Source organism: Dreissena polymorpha, chromosome 4 (genome assembly GCF_020536995.1).
Source record: "Dreissena polymorpha isolate Duluth1 chromosome 4, UMN_Dpol_1.0, whole genome shotgun sequence".
NCBI lineage: Eukaryota > Metazoa > Mollusca > Bivalvia > Myida > Dreissenidae > Dreissena > Dreissena polymorpha.
The window spans coordinates 43,363,502-43,387,708 of NC_068358.1; the positions used below are offsets into that span (position 1 = coordinate 43,363,502).

Sequence of the window (24,207 nt, forward strand, 5' to 3'; positions counted from 1 at the left end):
TGAGTTATAAAAACAACAGCTGCATATTGCTGTTTCAAAACACTAAAGTTTAAGTCCCACAGTTTGTATTAACTTTACTTTTCATGTATAGGCAAAGCTATACCACTTACACAAATTCAGCATCTGGTTAATGGAAACATGCAACATCTCTATATTACTGTTTCATAAGTCATTTGAAACTTAACACATGTGTTTTGGGTCATTGAGTTCCATTTACCTCTGAATTTAACATAATTATCGTGCTTAAAAATTTCTAATTAATGTTTTGGTACAGCTATTCCTTGCTCTATGTCTATTACAGATGTTGAAATAAGACATTACATTTGTGGTCATTGTCTTTATAAACAATCTCTGACCAACAACAATAACTTAATCCAGCCTTTTGAATGGACTCTGCTCCTTTGTATGTACAAATGTCAGGTTAAGATTTGTATGTTAGTTTAAATTCAGTTTAAAGTATGCATGCATTAAGTACATATCTCTGTTACTACTACACATGTTCAATTGAGACTTCACACATCTTTGAGATCATCCTGGGAGGTCACAGACCAAGGCCCATAACTCTGACCCCGAGCTTAGCAGAGTTATGCCCTTGTTGTACTTCTTGAACTTGAGAAATTCTGGTAAATGGTGGTGAGAAACAATTCCTATATCTAGCTGACTTGCAGGCCAAGGAAAAGGGGTCAAGGTCACTGTTGCAAAAAATATATTAACAGTTTGCACTCAGTATCTTAAGTCAGGTTGGAAATATTATGCTGAAATTATGTATGTAGGTAGGTCACTCGCTGATCATCTTGAGGGCTAGAGTTTGAGGCCAGTGAGGTCAAGGTCATTGTTAATAAAAATATAGAAAAAATGGTTTCCGATTGATTCAATGACTTAAGTTTGGATGAAGGTATTGTGCTGTAATTGTGTGTGTATGTAGTTTATATGCAGACCTTGCTTGAACAATAAATAAGTTATTAAACTAAATTGATATAAATTTGAAAATCTAGTTTCTTGGCATTGTCACATTTCTTGTTTTAATTTAAAACTGTTCAGCTTCAAGCCTACATACACTATAAAACTACCACTGTTACTCAAATTCATATGTGTCTTTGTGGTCATTATATCAGGTGACAGAAGGGAAATGAACATTTTACTATAAAGGGGAAGAATAGTTGAGTCTCCTGTCTTCTGGCAGCTCTTGTCTGATTTGTAGCTCACTTGAGTGCTCATGGGTAGCTTTGAGAATACCATGTGTGTGTGCTAGCTACGTTTCTAATCGAACTGCTGGGTAGATTTGAGAAACACTTCAAAGAAATGATCTTTGGATGAGCCTCTTTACAAAAATTCAAATCATTCCGGTCCATTGCAAACATAGGTACAAAAAAATAATTTTAAAAATGAAAACTTCCATGAATTTTTTTCTGAAACCACAATGGTCAGAGCTTTAATATTTGGTGATTAACATATCTAGTGATCTTTTACTAAATTTGTTGAAGTCATGCTCTTAAAAATGGTGATGCACCAGAAGTCACATGATTTATTCGGACTTATATAATAAAATGACTTTAAAATAAGGCCTAAGCCTTGTAATACTTATCGTGTGACATTGTAGGGTTGTCTACTACCTAGTTGTTTAAAGGATGCTATGTGTATTGTGTATTAAAAGTGGTCATGATTTGGATTTTATTTTTTAAATATAAATTATATCAACACCGTTCAGGGTTGTAAATTAAAAAAAATTCACCATGATGTTTTATAAGAAAAATATATATCTGATCTAAGATTAAAAATAATTGTTGTTATCTCAAAAACATGGCAGTTATGTATTTGGGCAGTTTCTATTATTGAGAAATCTTGTGAACAATACCTACTCAGCTTAAATAAGTAATCCACAAGTTGACCCATCTCAAAAATACCAACTAGAAGAACGTACGACCCAACTCAAACATACCCACTAGAAGATCATAAGACCCAACTCAAACATGCTTACTAGAAGAACATTAGACCCAACTCAAACATACCCACTAGAAATACATTAGACCCAACTCAAACATACCCACTAAAAGAACATTAGACCCAACTCAAACATACCCACTAGAAAAACATTAGACCCAACTTAAACATACCCACTAGAGAAACATTAGACCCAACTCAAACATACACACTAGAAGAACATTAGACCCAACTCAAACATACCCACGAGAAAAACATTAGACCCAACTCAAACATACCCACTAGAAGAACATTAGACCCAACTCAAACATACCCAATTGAAAAACATTAGACCCAACTCAAACATACCCACTAGAAAAACATTAGACCCAACTCAAACATACCCACTAGAAGAACATTAGACCCAACTCAAACATACCGACTAGAAAAAACATTAGACCCAACTCAAACATACCAACTAGAAAACATAAGACCCAACTCAAACATACCCACTAGAAGAACATTAGACCCAACTCAAACATACCCACTAGAAAAACATTAGACCCAACTCAAACATACCCACTAGAAAAACATTAGACCCAACTCAAACATACCAACTAGAAGTATGTACAACCCAACTCAAACATACCAACTAGGAGAACATTAGACCCAACTCAAACATACCCACTAGAAGAACATTAGACCCAACTCAAACATACCACATAGAAAACATTAGACCAAGCTCAAACTACCCACTAGAAAACATTAGACCCAACTCAAACATACCCACTAGAAGAACATTAGACCCAACTCAAACATACCCACTAGAAAAACATTAGACCCAACTCAAACATACCCACTAGAAGAGCATTAGGCCCAGCTCAAACACACCCACTAGAAGAACATTAGAACCAACTCAAGCAACCACTAAAAAACATAGACCCAACTTAACATACCCACTAGAAGAACATTTGACCACAACTCAAACATAACCACTAGAAGAACATTAGACCCCAACTCAAACATACCCACTAGAAGAACATTAGACCCAACTCAAACATACCAACTAGAAAACATTAGACCATACCCTCAAACATACCCACTTGAAAAACATTAGACCCAACTCAAACATACCCACTAAAAGAATATTAGACCCAGCTCAAACATGCCCACTAGAAGAACGCTAGACCCAACTCAAACATACCAACAAGAAGAACATTTGACCCAACTCAAACATACCAACAAGAAAAACATTAGACCCAACTCAAACATACCAACAAGAAGAACATTAGATCCAACTCAAACATACCAACAAGAAGAACATTAGACCCAACTCAAACATACCCACTTGAAGAACACTAGACCCAGCTCAAACATACCAACTAGAAGAACATTAGACCCAACTCAAACATACCCACTAGAAGAACACTAAACCCAACTCAAACATACCCTCTAGAAGAACATTAGACCCAACTCAAACATACCCACTAGAAGAACATTAGACCCAACTCAAACATACCAACAAGAAGAACATTAAACCCAACTCAAACATACCCACTAGAAGAACATTAGACCCAACTCAAACATACCAACAAGAAGGACATTAGACCCATCTCGAACATACCCACTAGAAGAACAATAATTTTAAATCCATCTCAAACATACCTGACTTGAAGGAAATTCCCATCCCTAAAAAATGCTGCCTTTTGCACTCCAAATTTAACTTGCCATGAATGCTGCATATCACTGAAAGCGAACAACTTCAATACACACACAGTAAGTCCCAGAAAATCAGCCTAAGCTGCAATTCTTGAAATAACTATTCTTAAAATATTAGATTGCCCACTTATTTCCTGGAATCATATTAAAAATATGCCTGGGTTAGATTGCATATTTATTTCGTGGAATCATTAAAAAAAGAATTGCATTCTTGTTTGACGTTGAATATTTGCAGCAGTCTTCTGTAAAACTCAATCAACAATTTTTATGTCCCCCACTATAGTAGTGGGGGACATATTGTTTTTGCCCTGTCTGTCTGTTGGTCTGTCTGTCTGTTTGTGCCAACTTTAACATTTTGCAATAACTTTTGCTATATTGAAGATAGCAACTTCATATTTGGCATGCATGTGTATCTCATGAAGCTGCACATTTTGAGTGGTGAAAGGTCAAGGTCAAGGTCATCCTTCAAGGTCAGAGGTCAAATATATGTGGCCAAAATCGCTCATTTTATGAATACTTTTGCAATATTGAAGATAGCAACTTGATATTTGGCATGCATGTGCATCTCATGGAGCTGCTCATTTTGAGTGGTGAAAGGTCAAGGTCATCCTTCAAGGTCAGAGGTCAAATATATGTGGCCCAAATCGCTTATTTTATGAATACTTTTGCAATATTGAAGATAGCAACTTGATATTTGGCATGCATGTGTATCTAATGGAGCTGCACATTTTGAGTGGTGAAAGGTCAAGGTCAAGGTCATCCTTCACAAGGTCAAGGTCTTCCTACAATGTCAAACATCATATAGGGGGACATTGTGTTTCACAAACACATCTTTTTTTTTTTATGTATTCTTTTTAACTCACCTGAGCACAAGGTGCTCATGGTCAGCTTTTTTCAGTTGTGTGTCATCTGTTGTTAACACTGTACAGGCCACGTATGATCTTCATGAAGCTTAATCAGAACAGTTGCCTTAATGATGTCTTTGCCAAGGATTAAACTGGGTCATAGAAAGTAAAAAACTAGGTCACTAGGTCAAATAAAAGAAAATGTCACATGTATTATCCAATTATCATGAATCTTGGTCAGAACATTTGTTTTAAAGATACAGCTGAGTTAAAAAATGTTCATTAAGAAAACATTGCTGCCATGGAGGTCAGAGCATTGCATATTTCCTTATTCGGCTATAGTAAAACCTTGTTTGCACTCTAGAAGTCACATTAATAGTAAAATTTTTATAATAATTCATCAGAAAATTCGGTGAATGGTATCTTGGCTGTGTTTAAAAATGGGACTGGTCCATTGAAAAACTAGACTGCCAGGGGCTTTCCTTTTACAGCGGGGTTAATCACGTGACAAACAAGATGGCGACGTACATGCTGAGGCAGGTATTTTTCGTCGTTTTATACTCTGTATTGCTTGCATTATGATTTTTTACTCCGCTCACTTTCCAGCCATATTAGGAAGAAAGTTACTGGCTTTTATTTCATAGTAATATTTGCTCTATATCTCTACTTTACTCGGTGCAAAATTTCTTACCGGGATGACCTAATTAGGGCTCCACTAAGAAAATTTGCGGGAGTAAAGTCGAGACATAAAGCGAATTTAAATACGAAATAAACGCTAATCACCTTTTTACTGATATGGCTGGAAAGTGAGCGTCATTTAAAAAATAAACAGAAGTAATAAAGGGTATAAAAGGGCGAAAAATAACCGTCTCGGTATCTTGACTATCACGTGATTACCCCCTCTGTTTTATGTCTGTAGTAAAACCTTGCTAATACTCTAGATGTCACATTTGAAGACCAATCTTTATTAAACTTGGTTAGTCAAATCTTCATGAAATTTTTTGTCAGAAAAATAAAAACTGGTTGATAAAAAAAATTATGTTGCATATATTAGTTTTATTGTTCTTAAATCCACATTCTCACAAGTTTAGTTCCGTTGATCTCCGGTGAGCTTTTTAGGGCCCATGACCCTGTTGTTTCAATTGTGTATTTGAGCATGAATCAAACAGAATACTGGTTAATGCTTATTCACTCTGAAATCTGACTCAGTACCATCCATTATGGAGTGTTTCTTTATATTTTATATATTTATACACCTACCAACCAAGTATACTAATTCTGTTTCATCTTTATGTAACTATGAGGCCTATTTAAAAAAAAGTTATTTGACATATTTGTTATTATGATCTACCATTATTAAATTCGCATATCAGGTCAATATATGATGTCACATTTTAGGAAAATATCTGATGGCAGAATGTTTGGTCAATATATGATGGTTGATTTTGTTTGTTATTTCAGTAAAACTGGAATGATTATAAGTAGCAAAGTGACGTTCGTAAGATGCGTATGTCTATGGCTGACATTCGTTATATCATTGATATTACAGTTGTAAGTACGACTTGTAATGGCTGGGCATGCACCATTACCAGACTGGGACCTATATCTAGAAACTACCTTTGGGCTATTATTCTAGTAACAGTCCCTAAGTGTCCCTTTTGTGAATTTGTTTAATAACCTTAAAGCGCACATACTTTATGAGAACTCGATATTTATACCGTAAGTGCACAAAGTCAGCCTCATAGCAGTACATGTATTGTAGGCTCTGTTTGGTAGCAGATCACGGGCATATGTCTATAAATTTAAGATATTTTTATTCAGCAATACATTTTATAAATAGGTAGTACAGAATTCAGTCAGAATTAAATAATGCATGTATATTTCTAGCATATTTATATTGTTCGGACTGTTATTTTATCACTGAAAACTGTTTTGCGTTTTCTACATGTTGCACAATTAATGTCTCACATTATAATAATAATATATTTCAGAATAGTGGGAAATACATCCTTACATAATTAAACAAATTTCACAGTTAGCTTAAACATTGCATAAATGCCTCAATAATAATAGCTATGTATCAATATTACTGAAAATAAATACTTTTTTATCAGTTTTTTCTCACATGTGCAAAAAATTAATAGATTATTTTTTGTTCTTTAAGATTCCTGACTTAAATAGAACTATAAATGTTACACAGAAATCTGCTCCTAGTGAACTTTTATGGTCACCATATAGACAGAGTGCGTTTGTGTCACACAGTTTGTTTTGATAACTTTTATTTCATGATCACACTAGAGGCCACATTTTGCATTCTATCATGATGAAACTTTCTCAGAATGTTTATTATGAAAATATCTTTGCTATGTTGAAACGGGGGTTCAAAACACTTTGTCACCAGGTAAAAGCTTAGAAAAACTTTGTCATTCTAAAGCCACAAGATAGACTCAATCTTGATGAAACTTGGTCAGAATATAATTCTTGCCAATATACAGACCAAGTGCGGTTTCATGAGCAGTCAAAAAGTAGATCATCAAGAAAAATCTCAGAAAACCTTGTGATTGCTCTAAAGGCAACATTTATAACTGAATCTTAACGAAACCAGACATAATTCAATATTACAAGCATTCACAATTTCAACTAGACCACAATCACGAGTTGTCAATGAAATACATGCATTTCTGCTCTCTTACAAAAAAATTAAAGCACACAAAAAAGTTGTAATGTCACAAATACCATGTTAGTCTGAAACAGTCGCCTACTTGGTATGAAAACCATTAGTACAGAAATGACAAATTTTTAAATGCTTACTAACGTGATATTAAAACCTGTAATATTCTTTGTTGCTGTGCGTTTCCTTTATTCATCCCAAATTAATAATAACAGTAGACTTTGGACATAAATAAAACAGGTACATAAAAGCAGCACATGTTGTTGTGCATGTTTAAACATAAATAGACCATAATAAAATTACAAATATGCTCAACAAAACAAAAATAAAACATAATTGCATATTATGTCACTGTTTATGCCTTACAAAATCACAAATTAGGTAAATCTTAGGATTGGTGCTCTTAGTATGATGTGATTTTTTGTAATGAAATGGCGGTGTTGTTGCAGTCTCGTCTGGTAACGATCTGGTATTTTACATCATAAATTTAGTTACAGTAATTGTTTCAGATAAAGGCTCCCTGCTTTTAATTCTGACTCATACAGCTTGACATGTAACAGCAGGGTACCAAAACTTTCAGCAATAGACTTTATTATCATATATGAATGCACACAACCACAATACCCCAACAGGAAAGAAAATGAACATGTCATAATTATTGTCATGTTGGCATGTTGTTTTTTTTCAAACCTGCCAACACACTAGAAGGACAAACAAGAGGCACCAACACATTAAAAAACGGGCAAAAGAATAAGAATAATATTTTGTATTTGTTATTTTCTCAGGAACAAGCATGTGTTTATGCCTCCTATTTTTAGCTTGGCTGTTTTCGGAGAAAACCCGAGGTATTGTCATAGCCAGCTTGTCGTGCCGTCCGCCGTCTGCGTCGTGCTAAAACCTTGACATTTTGCTCTAAAATCAAAGTGCTTCCACCTACAACTTTGAAACTTCATATGTAGATGCACCTTCATGAGTTCTTCATGCCACACCCATTTTTGGGTCACTAGGTCAAAGGTCAAGGTCACTGTGACCTGAAAAAAAAAAAATTCTGACAAGCTTTCATTTGTTCAAAACTGCACCTGCAGCCGAGCGTTGGCACCCGTAATGCAGTGCTCTTGTTAGTTCTGGTGTGTTGGCTGGTTTAAAAGTTGCCAACACGTCCAAATGACCGATACCTTCATTTATTGTTTTTGCCGATGAATCAGCCACCATTCGATTTATGCATATTTGAATGCTGCATGACTTTATTCAAAAATGATATGTTATCTCTAAATTCTTTGTCTATTCATTATGGTTTATTCTGGCCTTGACCAATTCATGGCAAAAACTTTATGTCATGTAATAAACTCTATGAAATGTGAAGTTTCTTGCTGATGTCATGTTTGCATATTGTCCCTTGAATGTTAACCACCTGCCATATTTGATTATGTCCTGTTTTCATTTTGCATGGTTTCAGTTCACTAGCCAGGTATGTCTCATTTTATCCATCCTAATCACCCACCCTCCACATAGAAAGGAAGATGGTAACTGTTCTCTGCTACAACACTTCCAGGCATTGGATCAATGTTGGCTGCTACATGATATCAGAAAGAATTAGAAACTATTGAGAATATACACTTTCAAAACTAAAAAATGAATACACTCATTGCAATAAGATGAGTACTTACCATCTTTCTTTCCAATTGACCGATCGATATTGCATTTGTAACAAGCGCCTTCTCAGAGCAATCTCTGAAATACACTATGTACATTAAATAACTGTGTTTTTAAGACGTCTACATGAACTAATGAAGACCAGGCTTTCTGAACAATCAGGCATTATGGCAGTTAAAGCATATTGATCTGTCCATTCTTTACAAACTTCAATGAATGTGTGTTGGAATCTGTTGTTTTTTTGCTCACCTGAGCACAACGTGCTCATGGTGAGCTTTTGTGATGACCTTTTGTCCATCGTCCGTCGTGCGTGGTCCGTCGTGCGCCGTCAACATTTGCCTTGTGAATACTCTAGAGGCCAAATTAATTGTCTGATCTTCATGAAATTTGGTCAGAACATTTGTCCCATTGATACCTCAACTGAGTTCGAAACTGGGTCATGCTGGGTCAAAAACTAGGTCACTAGGTAAAAAAGAAAGAAAAACCTTGTGAACACTGTAGAAGTCACATTTGATGCCCAATCTTCATGTAACTTTGTCAAAATGTTTGTCTAAATGATATGTTGGTTGAGTTCAAAAATGGTTCCGGTCCGTTGAAAAAACATGGCCGCCAGGGGACGGGGCAGTATTCCTTATATGGCTATAGAGAAACCTTGTGAACACTCTAGAAGTCACAATTTTTGCCCAATCATCATGAAACTTGGTCAAAACATTGGTTTCATTGATATCTCAGACGAGTTCGAAAATCGTCCAGATAGGTGAAAAAACATGGCGCCAGGGGGCGGGGCAGATTTCCTTATATGGCTATAGTAAAACCTTGTTAACACTCTAGAGGCCAAATTTATTGTCAAATCTTCATGAAATTTGGTCAGAAGATTGGTCTGTATGATTTCTTGGATGAGTTTGAAAATGGTTACGTTTGCTTGAAGGGGCGGGGCATTTTTCCTTATATGGCTATATATGGCTATAGTAAAATCTTGTGAACACTCTAGAGGCCACATTTATTGTCCAATCTTCATGAAATTTGGTCAGAAGATTGGTCTCAATGATATCTTGGATGAGTTCAAAAATGATAAAGTTTGCTTGAAAAACATGGCTGCCAAGGGGCGGGGCATTTTTCCTTATATGGCTTTAGTAAAATTTTGTTAACACTCTAGAGTCTACATTTATTGTCTGATCTTCATGAAACTTGGTCAGAAGATTCATCCCGATAATATCTTGAAAGAGTTTTAAAATGATGCCGGTTGGTTGAAAAACATGGCTGCCAGGGGGCGGGGCATCTTTCCTTATATGGCTATAGTAAAACCTTGTTAACACTCTAGAGGCCACATTTATTTTCCGATCTTCATGAAACTTGGTCAGAAGATTTGACCTAATGATATCTTGGATGAGTTCGAAAATGGTTTTGGTTGCTTAAAAAACATGGCCACCAGGGGGCGGGGCATTTTTCCTAATATGGCTATATATCATGCTTTTGTAAAACCTTGTTAACACTCTAGAGGCCACATTTATTGTCCGATCATCATGAAACTTGGTCAGATGATTTGTCCCAATGATATCTTGGATGAGTTCGGGAAAATGGTTCTGGTTGGTGGAAAAACATGGCCGCCAAGGGGGCGTGGCATTTTTCCTTATATAGCTATAGTTAAACCTTGTTAACACTCTAGAAGCCGTATTTATTGTATGTTCATCATAAAACTTTGTCAGCAGATTTGTCCCAGTGATATTATGGACAAGTTTGAAAATGGTTCCAGTTGCTTGAAAAACATGGCCACCAGTGGGTGGGGCATTTTTCCTTATATGGACTTATGAATCTTCATGAAACTTTGTCAGTATATTTGTTTAAATGATATCTTGGATGTGTATGAAAATGGTTCTGGTCTGTTGAAAAAGGTGGCTGCCAGGGTGTTCACTAGTCATGAAAGTTTGTAAGAACATTTTGTTCTAATGATATCTTGGGCTGCACAGAACAGGTCAGTTCCTTTGAATCTCAGGTGAGCGACTTTGAGCCTTTCAGGCCCTCTTGTTTTAAAAAGACCTTTCCAGTATTAGCATGCATGCATTTGCATGAATTTTGTATAAAAACCCATAGTAACATTCACTTATTTCAAATAAAACCATTTAAAGTGTCTTTTTCAGATTTTTGTTAATTACTTTTTAGCTCACCTGAGCTTAACGTGCTCATGGTGAGCTTTTGTGATCGCTTTTTGTCCGTTGTGCGGCTTCAACATTTGCCTTGTTAACTCTCTAGAGGCCACATTTATTGTCCAACCTTCATGAAATTTGGTCAGAAGATTGGTTTCAATGATATCTTGGATGTGTTCGAAAATGGTTACGTTTGCTTGAAAAACATGGCTGCCAAGGAGCGGGGCATTTTTCCTTATATGGCTTTATATGGCTATAGTCAAATCTTGTTAACACTCTAGAGGCCACAGTTATTGTCTGATCTTCATAAAACTTGGTCAGAAGATTCATCTTAATAATATCTTGGACGAGTTGGAAAATGATGCGCGTTGGTTGAAAAACATGGCCGCCAGGGGGCGGGGCATTTTTCCTTAAATGGCTATAGTAAAACCTTGTTAACACTCTAGAGGCAACATTTATTTTCAGATCTTCGTGAAACTTGCTCAGAAGATTTGTCCCACTGATGTCTTGGATGAGTTAAAAAATGGTAACCTTTGCTTGAAAAACATGGCTGCCAAGGGGCGGGGCATTTTTCTTTATATGGCTATATATGGCTATAGTAAAATCTTGTTAACACTCTAGAGGCCACATTTATTGTCCAATCTTCATGAAACTTGGTCAGAAGATTCATCCCAATAATATCTTGGACGAGTTCGAAAATGATGCCGGTTGGTTGAAAAACATGGCCGCCAGGGGGCGGGGCATTTTTCCTAATATGGCTAAAGTAAAACCTTGTTAACACTCTAGAGGCATACATGCCATACGTCCTGGATTGTCTGGGACAGTCCCGGAAATGAAGAACTTGTCCCGCTGTCCCGGAAATCTGTCAAATGTCCCGGAATTTACAAAATCCATATATACATGTACCTTATTTTAGGCTTAACTGCACCTCGAATCTGTGTATATCTGCAGCGTCTCCATGACAATGCCTACCCAAATAGGCAGACTACACTACGTGTCAAAATCGATCAATTAACAGGGGTCCTGTTATCATATCGATTGTCCACGTTCGCGGTCAAACCGAAAAAGCGGCATTGTTTAATGTGGTTGTTAATTGACTTTAATCTACTACGTCATTATTTCCCGCTGCGTAAGGGCAAAGGATAGTTGTTCACACATCTGAAGTCCAACATCGCTGAGTAAAAATTAAAAGCAGTTTATGTTCGCACGTTTAACCGACAAAGAAGTTGAGTAAAAAGTAAGCATATAAAAACCTCATCCTCACTAGGTTTATTATTGTCTTGTTCTAAACCCCCAGTAAACATAACGTTAAAAATAATAAGTGAATTTGTTGTATTTTTTATTTTATAAATGTTATAAATGAATAAAGGCGTATCTTTCAACTACGCGTTACACACCGGTCTTAATAACAATAACGCAGTGACGTCACCATCTATGTTTAGAACGCTTACACTGAAAACACGTGGCTTGTATCTAGTAACGAAAGTAGTAATGTGTAATTTGACGTTTATAGATTAAGTGTATTTCGGATAGGCTTTCGAACTTTTGCAATTAACGATGCGAAACAAAAAAAATGTACCAAAAATGCATATGTCTATAAATATCGCTACATTTTATACATGTCCCGGAAAATCGGCAAAAGTCCCGGACGATTTAACTCAATGTCCCGGAATTGGTCTGAAAAATTATGGCATGTATGCTAGAGGCCACATTCATTGTCCAATCTTGATGAAATATGATCAGAAGATTTGTCTTAATGATATCTTGGATGAGTTCGAAAATGGTTACGTTTGCTTGAAAAAATGGCCGCCAAGGGGCGGGGCATTTTTCCTTGTATGGCTATATAAGGCTATAGTAAAATTTTGTTAACACTCTAGAGGCCACATTTATAGTCAGATCTTCATGAAACTCGGTCAGAAGATTCATCCCAATAATATCTTGGAAGAGTCAAAAAATGATGCCGGTTGGTTGAAAAACATGGCCACCGCGGGGGCGGGGCTATTTTGCTTATATGGCGTTAGTAAAACCTTGTTAACACTCTAGAGGTCACATTTATTTTCCGATCATCATGAAACTTGGTCAGAAGATTTGTCCCAATGATGTCTTTGATGAGTTTAAAAATGGTTTTGGTTGCTTTAAAAACATGGCCACCAAGGGCGGGGCATTTTTCCTACTATGGCTATATATGGCTATAGTAAAACCTTGTTAACACTCTCGAGGCCACATTTATTGTCCAATCTTCATGAAATTTGGTCAGAATATTGGTCTCAATAATATCTTGGATGAGTTCGGAAATAAATATGTTTGCTTGAAAAAATGGCTTCCAAGGGGCGGGGCATTTTTTCTTATATGGCCATAGTAAAATCTTGTTAACACTCTAGAGGCCACATTTACTGTCCGATCTTCATGAAACTTGGTCAGAAGATTCATCCTGATAATATCTTGGAAGAGTTTAAAAATGATGCCGGTTAGTTGAAAAACATGGCTGCCAGGGGGCGGGGCATTTTTCCTAATATGGCTAAAGTAAAACCTTGTTAACACTCTAGAGGCCTCATTTATTTTCCGATCTTCGTGAAACTTGGTCAGAAGATTTGTCCCAATAATATCTTGTTATCTCAGGTGAGCGACTTTGGGCCTTTCAGGCCCTCTTGTTTTACATTTGACACTGATTTAAAATAGGATTTTATGCATGGTAGCTAATAATTTTATGTAAATTACAGTTCCATTTATGAAATGTCACATTTATGGAATGTCATTCGCACAAGTTGATAAAATTATGTATGTTACTTTAATTTACTGGTATGTTTTTAAACATGGCTGACTTTGCATGCTAATGACAATTGTACGATGAAGTCTTAATCATGTGGGGTCTTGTTAAATTGGTGTTTGGAATCATATTAGCATTATTATTAAGCTGGTTTGGGAAAATTAGATCTGCAAAATTAGTCTGAAAGCAGTAGTTGTGGTGATTGTAGTACTAGTTAGAATGAAGCTAATTAAGGTATGAACACCAATTAATGTTAACAATTTTAATTTGTTTGTCATCAGATGTTAACAATTACTGGGCCCTTGCTACACTTTGGGGGATTGGGGCCGGGGCCCAAAGAGGGGGGAATTTCGCGTCGTTTTCGGCGAAAAGGGGAATTTCAGAAGATCTTTTCACCAACCATTGAACACTTAAAATTGCTATATTTTAATGTAATTTAAATAAATATACATTTAATCAAAGATTTATAGCACGATACCAGCTGGCAACATAGGTATAAAAGTAAAAGTTAAAAAAAAAAAAAAAAAAAAATATTTTTTTGGAGGGGGATATTTTTAGCTGAAATAGGGGAAAAAAGTATACATTTTTCATGGGGAAAGCCGCCGATATTCGGCAGGAAAAAGTGCAAATCGAGGGCCCTGAATTATAACCTTCCAACCCAACCGTCTGTTGTTTTGTGTCAAACATCATCAAATTTAAGCTCGTTGCAAATCAAGAAGCCAATTTTTTTTTATCCAATCTTGATAAAAATTGGTAATATTGTTTATCTTGACAATACTTCAGCTGAGTTTTAATCTGGGTCACTGCTTTCTAGGTAACGAGGTCAAAGTTTACAAAAATCTAGTTACCACTATAGAGGCCGCTTCTTGATGAAAATTTGTCAGAAGCTTTCATTATGACAATACTGAGGCCAAGTTAGAATCTGGGCCATGGGCTTCAAAAACTTAGGTCACCAGGAACAATCTTAGAAATCCCATACATCCACCAGGGAAGCCACACTTATAACTCAACTTGGGCTTTATGTTCATCATAATATCAAGGCCCTATTTAAATCGGAGTCTAATCTTCAAAATGTGTGTACCTAAAACTTAGGCCCATAATTGCATCTTGTTTTTTTTTACTGCTTTTTATCAAAAATAACAAATGTAACATTCATAATAAATCTCCAACTTTTACCGTACATATTATACTGATCAGTTTTGTTGTATATGATAAAGTTATAATGAAAGTACATGTTTAACAGTTATTACTGTTAAAAATTCATCCCTTGATGTTTGAAATAATCTCATATTATTAATAATTACTATATCAGTATAAATGCTTTATTTTTATCAAAAATAATTTTTTATTATCTCATGATATTGTTTGATGTTATAACAATATTAAATGCTGGCTTTAATATTAACTGCAAAATATTAATTATACATTTATATGTAGAACCATTCCTTTGTAATTATGATTGCAAAATTAGTATACTCTTGTAATGTTTCTGCAGTTAATGATCACCTCGTTCTTTACTTCGTGTATAATAAATTCAAGTTTCTGTATTCAAATGAACGGTTCATGTAGGATGTAATAACAAAATGAGGAAACAACTGTTTGTTGTGTTGTTGTTTTTTCCAAGAAAGTACTAGTCATTTGATTACACAGCTTCCTTCAAAATTGAATTTATCATGTTAAGCTTCCTTTACAAGTAACAGCCTCAACTGATGGAATGAATGTTTTGATTTGATATTTGTAAGGACATTGCTGGTATTACTTTAAGAGTTTATATACCTGAATTGCGGATGTTGTTGTTGCTGTTTCAGCTTCAGCAACCTATTCAGCTCCCCCAACAAGCCTCAGAAGAAGCCTTTGCCCATTGCCATGGTGAAGTACAACGCCCCCACGACCAACTTGCAGCCCGTGGGTGACCCCAACCAGAAGAATCGGGGCAAGTACCAGCTTGGAGACAAGAACAAGGCCTACGACTTTCTGCAGGACGACTTGTAAGTAGCCCGTACAAGTACCTGTACCTTCACAATCATATTGCTTGGACACATTAACCTGACAATGACCTGCATGCATGGATGTATAACACAAATATTTGTCCATACTTTGAAAGAGAGTACAATCCCATTAAATTTTCATACAAAAATAGAATGGTAAAACAAAAAACTTTTATGGCATTCTATTAAGGCGGATTTAAAAAAAAAAGAAATTCATATGAGGGTGTTCCAATCAAAATACAGTTAGTTTGACTTCACTATATAAACAAACTAGTCAACCACTTGTGCCAACTAAACACAGTATTGTTATATCCATCTAGATTGCACCTGTCAGGTCAATGTGTTTAGTCTGTGAAGAATGCTTGTTGTATTAGCTGAATGTGCAGAATGCCAACATTTCATGTGGAGATAACAGAGCACTAAGATTGATCAAGCTAGATTTGTTTACATTACAGAATATATTTTTCTCAATCTTTGAAGATCGATGTTAAAGTGTTCAGTAATTTCCGATTTGACAGTCCATATGCATGTTATAAACCTTTTCAGCAAAGGTGCATAAAATATTATATACTTTTCAATAAGAAAATCTGCATTGGCCTGAAATGTTGCAAAGATTTGCTAATGAATACCTTGGAGACTATTTTCAAAAATAAATAATAAAGTTTAAGGCAATGGCGTATTAAAAGGTGTACTTTTGAAAAAGTTTACTTGATCCTAAATACTATTAATAGTTTAATACGTATCCTTGCTTTATATTTGTTAAGAGACACTTTTTAAAAATATATTAGTTGTTTTAAATCATTTTTAATATATCAAAGCAACTTTAAATGTTTTGGAATCAAGCAGGCAGATACGCTGCCGTTGCTCATGATAATACCAGATAATAGAGAATAGCTACTGCCCGATTGATGTCATGTGATATAGATCTTGTTTTCTATACTTTCTATTGGTCCGAAAGGATGTTTCCAATCATTGTTTATTTATATAATTATATTGTTTTATCAATATAACATTTTTGCCTGTCTTGTTTTTTTTGAAAATTTTGTATTTTGTTGTTTTAAAAATAACATATTGAAATTGGAAAAAGATCAGACTTCGTATTAATTGTCAACTAGGTGTCTTGTTAGTGAGATCAAGTCAATAGTGTGATAAGGACATGGCGAATATTAGGGGTTTTGAGCAACTGGCTGGAATTCAACACAAGTAGTTTCATAACAATTTATGTTCTTCCCATTTTATTTTATTATATTTTTAATTTCATTGCTTGACAAATTGCATTTTGGATCATTCTAGAGATTTACCAATTTCCATGTTATTTTTGTTGTTTCTTTATTTGTTTGCATATTTAATTTATTTATTTTATTTGTTGGCACATTTCAATGTTTGAATATATTGTGACCGTATTTTTTAAATGTTTTGTTGTATTTATTGTGCATATTTTTATTTCCACAGGAACAAATCCCTGGGTGAACCAATAGTTACACAGCCTGAGTATGTCCTGTTCAACTGATTACTTGTTAACATACACCTAGATAACTTGTGTGGGAGTTATATCAAGATTAAACATAGTTATATTTAATGTGTTAAAAATCTCTATTATTTACTGACAAATTATACTACATGTAAAAAATAACAATATATTAAATTGTCTTGTGTCAATAAAGTAAAAATCTGAGCAACAATTATCTTTAAGAAAGCGCCCATTTACTTTCTTTTGTAACATTAGTTAAATTAATGAATAATATTCATGTGTTTTTAAATGTGAAGCATCAGTTATGTATGTCAATAAATTGAAAAGTTTTTAGTTGCAAGTTCTCAACACTTCTTTTCTATACTAAAGCAATATCATTAAAACCAAGTTCACTGGGCAGTATGTTATCAAGCGTAAATGATTCTGTCCTAACTCTCCTAGCCTTATGAAGCCAAACACACAAATTAATGTGTTTGTAATACAGTAAATTATAAGTTGATATGATTGGTAAATTGACAGTAGTTTATTGCAGAAGAAAGTGGCCCATACACTGCTATGATTTATACGTATTGTCCCTGTATGAAGACGTAGTTTCCGCACTGTCCGTCAGTCTGCATTTTTTGGTTTGGGCTCTCTAACTTAACCAGTTTTCATCTAATCGTCACCAATGTTACTTTAAATGTTTACAAGCATAAAATGGAAGCAAAATTAAAACCCCAGCTAAATCTCTTCAGGCACTTTGGAGTTATGGCCCTTGAATTTCTCAAAATGGCTCTGTGATTATATCTGCTCTTTAACTCAGTTTTCATCTGGGACTGGGTGCTTAAATCTTGTAACAACCATCCAAGATATGTATGTGACTATTGGTGTTAACCCTTTAGCATTGTTTAGTATTGGAGTTAACTGTAAAGAAGCATGTATGCTTGATAATTTGCATATGTTTGATCAACACCTTGCTTTCAAAATTTAATTTGATCTATTTCTAAAGTTAACATACTGTTTACTTAACTGGCCATTACAGTGTTGAGCAACAGGGCCATGATAATCTCTAAATTTTCTGGTAAAGTAAACCATTTTGTTATGAACAGGGTTTTTTTTGAGGTTTTTAGACAAAAGTGGCATATGGACACTTGCCTTTTTATGCTCCATTTACTGCATGTGTGTGACCTAAAGCAAGTATGGCAGTAATTGGAGAACTTCATTATAACTTAAAAGTACTTTCCTCAAACAAAAATTCAAAATAGCCATTTTTGAAAATGATGTTTGGCTGCATAAAGTTGTTATCACCACCTACTAACTTGAATAGTTTGCACTTGAGTAGCAGCTCATGTATAATCTTTATATCATGATTGTGTATGCTGGAAAGGTGCATCTCCAATAGATTGAGTAAGCATCATATTGAAAAAAATTCTGAACCATTCTGTTTATAGCTTAATCTTTTAATCAAGTGTAATGTTGTTCTTGTTATAAGAGAGCCTACCATTGCATAAATACCTAACACCCCTGCAGAATTATCAACACAGTGCACTATCAATAATCAAACAACTTTCTTGGCAATAAAGCTTTTCTGATATTTGAAATTTGTTTTTCACTCTATAGTATGAACGAGTAAGTATGATCTAAATTGTTTGCTTGAACTTCACAGTCATTTTGCTGACTGTTTCAGTTTTACAATGGCTTCTATAGTTCTTAAATATATGTAAGTAACACTAGCCAATAAGTTGCAGTATCCAATGGTAACAGGTAGCTTCATGTTGGACCCTTGCAATACATTATTATATATATAACCTGTCACTGCTTGTTTCTACAATACAGTAGACTCTGCCAATACCGGACTCTCTGAATACCGGAACTCTCCCGATTCCGGACGGTCCGGCCAGTCCCGTATTTTCTCCTTCTGTTTCTTTGTTAAAAAATGTTGAATAAACCGAACTCTCTGAAAACCGGAAACCAGACGGGTAAAACGTAAAATACATTGAGTATACCGGACGGTCTAAATTCTCAAGATGCCCGAGGCGTGAAAATAACAATACCTAGTCAGCACAGCGAGTGCAGTGTCACACATTTTGCTCGCGCAATTATCGATTATCGGATTAAACATACCATAAAGATGTCAAGTCGTTACCGCGCTATGGGAGTCCGATTAAGTAATGTAAAACAAACTGTGAATGTCTATAATAGACGTGCGGTAACACCAAAAAGTGATTGACTCGATCGTTTTATTAATTATTTATTATTGCCTATGAGATCCGAGACTTAAATTGCCCTCCGTATGCAGCGGTATGGACATGAAAAGGATGGCGACTTCCTGGCAACGGCAGACACCCTCCTTAACATTGCAGAAAATAAGATCGTAAAGGAGAAATGTGCTTTCAAGCAGAGAGTGATCTTGGACTTTTTCGTGAAATCGTAAACTTCAAGAATTAGTAGGTTTTGAGATTATGAATATCTTAAAGAATAATTATGACGCTGTTTTTTGCTTGTGTGTATGTTTTATGAAATGTGGTACATGTATGTATTGAATAATAAATCGTGTATCTACAACAATATTATTTGTGTCGTCACTCGCCTATATGACAAATGCCACGTACGTACATGTATAAAGCACCACGCTCACTTTGGGATTAATCAAAACAAGTCGGTATGGATTTTTGTGTGCTTTTAATCGATTAAAAACACATTTTTTAAGAATGCAATTAACATCATCAGTACCTGCGTACAGTTATCACATGGTACATGCAAATGTATATGGTTTGTTTTATTTTTATGTGATTCTGTACACAATGCATACCATGTATATTTCAGCAATATGCATACTCTTGGTAAACCGGAATTCTCTGAAAACCGGACGATCAGGCTGGTCCCGAGACCGTTGGTTTACAGAGTCTACTGTATATTTTTATTCAAAATCTTAAGGGTAATTCCAGGACTTTTGCAGAGCACAATTGTTTGATGTTCATTCCCTAAAGCAATGGTTTGTTTTTGTCCTTGTTTATTTGTGGGGATAAGACTATATTTTTATAATTTCATACATAAATAATAATTTCAACTTAATCACTCATACTTTGTTAAAAAGTTTGTTTCGTTGATTGTACTTGATGAGCTGAAAACACTTAGTATATATTTAGTTAAAAATACATGAAGTAAAAGTTGCATACAAAATTCATAAAAATTATATAAATGTTTTTGGAAAATATTTGTTTTGATTTTAATTTTAAAATTTCTACATAATGCAATTTAGATTCTTGCTTTCTACTATTTATAAACATAACAAGTTTTTGAAATTAGTTTATAATTTAATGTTCAAAGACTGTCAATTAATTTTGGTAACTGTTAAATCTTAACAACTTAAACTCAATATTAAAAAACTTTCTCTCTGAACACAATATTATGCACAAGATTTTTGTGCCTTTTCTTAACATTTATTAGTATGCAGAAACCAAGAGCACAGATCATGCTTGAGCCATATAAGCTATAAATATAGAAAGTGAGTGTCAAGACATGTTGATTGTTGTTAGCACGTCAGAGCGTGCCAAGAAGGAGCGCGAGAAGGAGCGCAAGGAGCAGTACAAGCAGGTGAGGGCCCATGTCAAGAAGGACGATGGCCGCATGCAGGCGTACGGCTGGTCCCTGCCTGCCAAGTTCACACCCCAGATACCGTCTGCATCTTCAAGGAGCACTGTACCGGTGCCAGTGCCGGTGTACTGTCGACCACTGCTGGAGAACGAGCAGGGAATCAAGGTACACTCAGTCTTGGTCTGTTGTATCCCAACTCATGCTCAAGGATAATCCACCATGTTGTTTTAAATATTCAGGTCATAACAAATAGTTTCTTAATTTTCTGTATAAAACTTACAAAAACTAACATCATAACATTGTAGAATGAATGTATCAAAACATATTGTTGAATGATACATGTGAAGTAATTTTTGAAAAATTTTTACCAAGATATTTTTAAAAAATTTGAAATTACTAAATACAATTGGCTTTAAACCAATTTCTTACTTAATCAAATATATCTTGAAAAATTGTAAAATGCAAAGTTATGGGTCAGGCTATATAAATATAGGCATGGCTGTTACTATAGAGATAGAGAGGAAGACACAATTATAGTGTATACATTGTATCTCTCCAATTAAGATCTGGTGTGCTGCGGGTGTGAATCTCACAGGCGGGCGTACAAGGGATGGAGGGTGCATTGTTGGAGCCAGTGTGTTCTATTCCACTCCCTCAGACGATACCATTGCCAAGCCAACAGAACAAGATGCTTCAGAAATTGGAAGGCTAGACAGAGAGTTAAAGGTAATATATGCATATTGAAGTTATTGCCTTAATATGCTATACAAATTTGATTTTAATTATTTTTAGCTCACCTGAGCACAATGTGCTCATGGTGAGCTTTTGTTATCACCTTTTGTCTGTCGTGCGTTGTGAGGCGGCAACAATTGCCTTGTCAACACTCTAGAGGCCACATTTATTGTCCAATCTTTATGAAAATTGGTCAGAAGATTGGTCTCAATCATATCTTGGATGAGTTTGAAAATGGTCTCATTTGCTTGAAAAACATGGCTGCCAAGGGGCAGGGCATTTGTCCTTATATGACTATATATGACTATTAACACTCTAGAGGCCACATTTACTGTCCGATCTCCATGAAACTTTGTCAGAAGATTCATTCCAATAATAACTTAGACAAGTTCAAAAATGATGCCCGTTGTTGGAAAAACATGGCCGCCAGGGGGCGGAGCATTTTCCCTTGTATGGCTATTATAAAAACTAAAGTAAAACCTTGTTAACACTGTAGAGGCCACATTTATTGTCTGATCATCATGAAACTTGGTCAGAAGATTTGTCCCAATGATATCTTGGAAAAGTTGAAAATGGTTCCAGTTGCTTGAAAAACATGGCCACCAGGGGGCGGGGCATTTTTATGTCCCCCACTATAGTAGTGGGGGACATATTGTTTTTGCCCTGTCTGTTGGTTGGTTGGTCTGTTGGTTGGTTGGTTGGTTGGTTGGTTGGTTTGCGCCAACTTTAACATTTGCAATTACTTTTGCAATATTGAAGATAGCAGCTTGATATTTGGCATGCATGTGTATCTCATGGAGCTGCACATTTTGAGTGGTGCAAGGTCAAGGTCATCCTTCAAGGTCAAAGGTCAAATATATGGGTCAAAATCGCTCATTTAATGTACACTTTTGCAGTATTTCAATATTCAAGATAGCAACTTGATATTTGGCATGTATGTGTATCTCATGGAGCTGCACATTTTGAGTGGTGAAAGATCAAGGTCATCCTTCAAGGTCAGATGTCAAATATATGTGGCCAAAATTGCTCATTTTAGGAGTACTTTTGCAATATTGAAGATAGCAACTTGATATTTGGCATGCATGTGTATCTCATGGAGCTGCACATTTTGGGTGGTGAAAGGTCAAGGTCATCCTTCAAGGTCAGAGGTCAAATATATGTGGCCCAAATTGCTAATTTTATGAATACTTTTGCAATATTGAAGATAGCAACTTGATATTTGGCATGCATGTGTATCTCATGGAGCTGCACATTTTTAGTGGTGAAAGGTCAAGGTCAAGGTCATCCTTCAAGGTCAAATATATGGGTCAAAATTGCTCATGTAATGTCACTTCTGCAATATTGAAGCTAGCAATTTTATATTTGAAATGCATGTGTATCTCATGGAGCTGCACATTTTGAGTGGTGAAGGGTCAAGGTCAAGGTCATCCTACAAGGTCAAACGTCATATAGGGGACATTGTGTTTCACAAACACATCTTGCTCCTTATATGGCTATATATGGCTTTAGTAAAACCTTGATAACACTTTAGAGGCCACATTTATTCTCCAATCTACATGAAACTTGGTCAGAAGATTCATCCTAATGATATCTTGGATGAGTTTGAAAATGGTTTGGGTTGGTTGCAAAACATGGCCACCATGGGGGGGGGGCATTTTCCCTTGTATGGCTTGTTAACACTGTAGAGGCCACATTTATTGTGTTATCATCATGAAACTTGGTCAGAAGATTTGTCCCAATGATATCTTGGACCTGTTCAAAAACTGTTTCAGTTGGTTGAAAAACATGGCCACCAGGGGGCAGTGCATTTTCTCTTATATGGCTTATATGGCTATTACAAACTTGTTAACACTCTAAGTCTTATTTATTGTCCAATATTCATGAAAATTGGTCAGAATATTTGTTTCAATGATATCTTGGATGTGTATGAAAATGGTTGGGGGTCTGTTGAAAAACGTGGCCGCCAGGGTGTTCACTTTTAATGAAAATTGGTTAGAACATTTGTTCTAAGGACATCTTGGGCTGCACAGAACAGGTCAGTTCCTTTGAATCTCAGAAGAGCTACTTTGGGGCTTTCAGGCCCTCTTGTTTTGTGAAATACAGTGGGAATAAAAATAACTGTGAAAGTCATTATGTATTGGTAAAAAACATACTCTTGTTCATGCGTATGCATGTCCAATAAACAACAGGGGCCATGCTATAGTTATCCGTGATGTAATTAAATGGCAGGAAATGATACAAGCACATGGTTTGAGTTGATATATTTACTTCACTAAATCACTTCCCTTAAGTAATCTCTATGAAATTAAATATGCAGTGAATGAAAAGATGAAATTAACAAAAATTACAGTTTTTGACTTTTGCTCATTTAATGTGATTGTTAACGAAATTGCAAAGAAACACCAGACAAACCATTGTTCACCTGTTGATTTTCTCCCAGGATCATGAGAAAAACCTGCAGCAGATGGACAGGGAGCAGTTGTCTTCCCTTGTCTGGATCTGTACAAGCACCAACACTCAGAGCTGTGTGTCCGTCATTGACGCTGACCACCCTGGGGACGTCCTGGAAACATTCCGGGTCTCTACTACACCAGTCCTATGTATAGCCAGTGTGGCAGGTCAGTATTGGATAGTGTGTTGGATGGGTTGTGTACGCTCATGTGTAGCCCTTTGTGTGTGTATTGACTCATTTCATCATACTTATAAAGAAAAGACTGCTTT

General features: G+C 35.6%; 1 protein-coding gene across 1 annotated transcript in view; it reads left to right on the forward strand.

Moving 5' to 3' along the window:
• The window catches only part of LOC127879226 (C-Jun-amino-terminal kinase-interacting protein 4-like), a 125,819-nt gene that overhangs the window by 52,910 nt on the left and 48,702 nt on the right, over nucleotides 1-24,207 (forward strand). Inside the window, 6 exon segments of the mRNA XM_052425947.1 lie at nucleotides 15,528-15,707; nucleotides 17,160-17,198; nucleotides 18,845-18,877; nucleotides 20,697-20,919; nucleotides 21,319-21,480; nucleotides 23,927-24,104. Of these exon segments, the coding sequence (XP_052281907.1) occupies nucleotides 15,528-15,707; nucleotides 17,160-17,198; nucleotides 18,845-18,877; nucleotides 20,697-20,919; nucleotides 21,319-21,480; nucleotides 23,927-24,104 (815 nt within the window).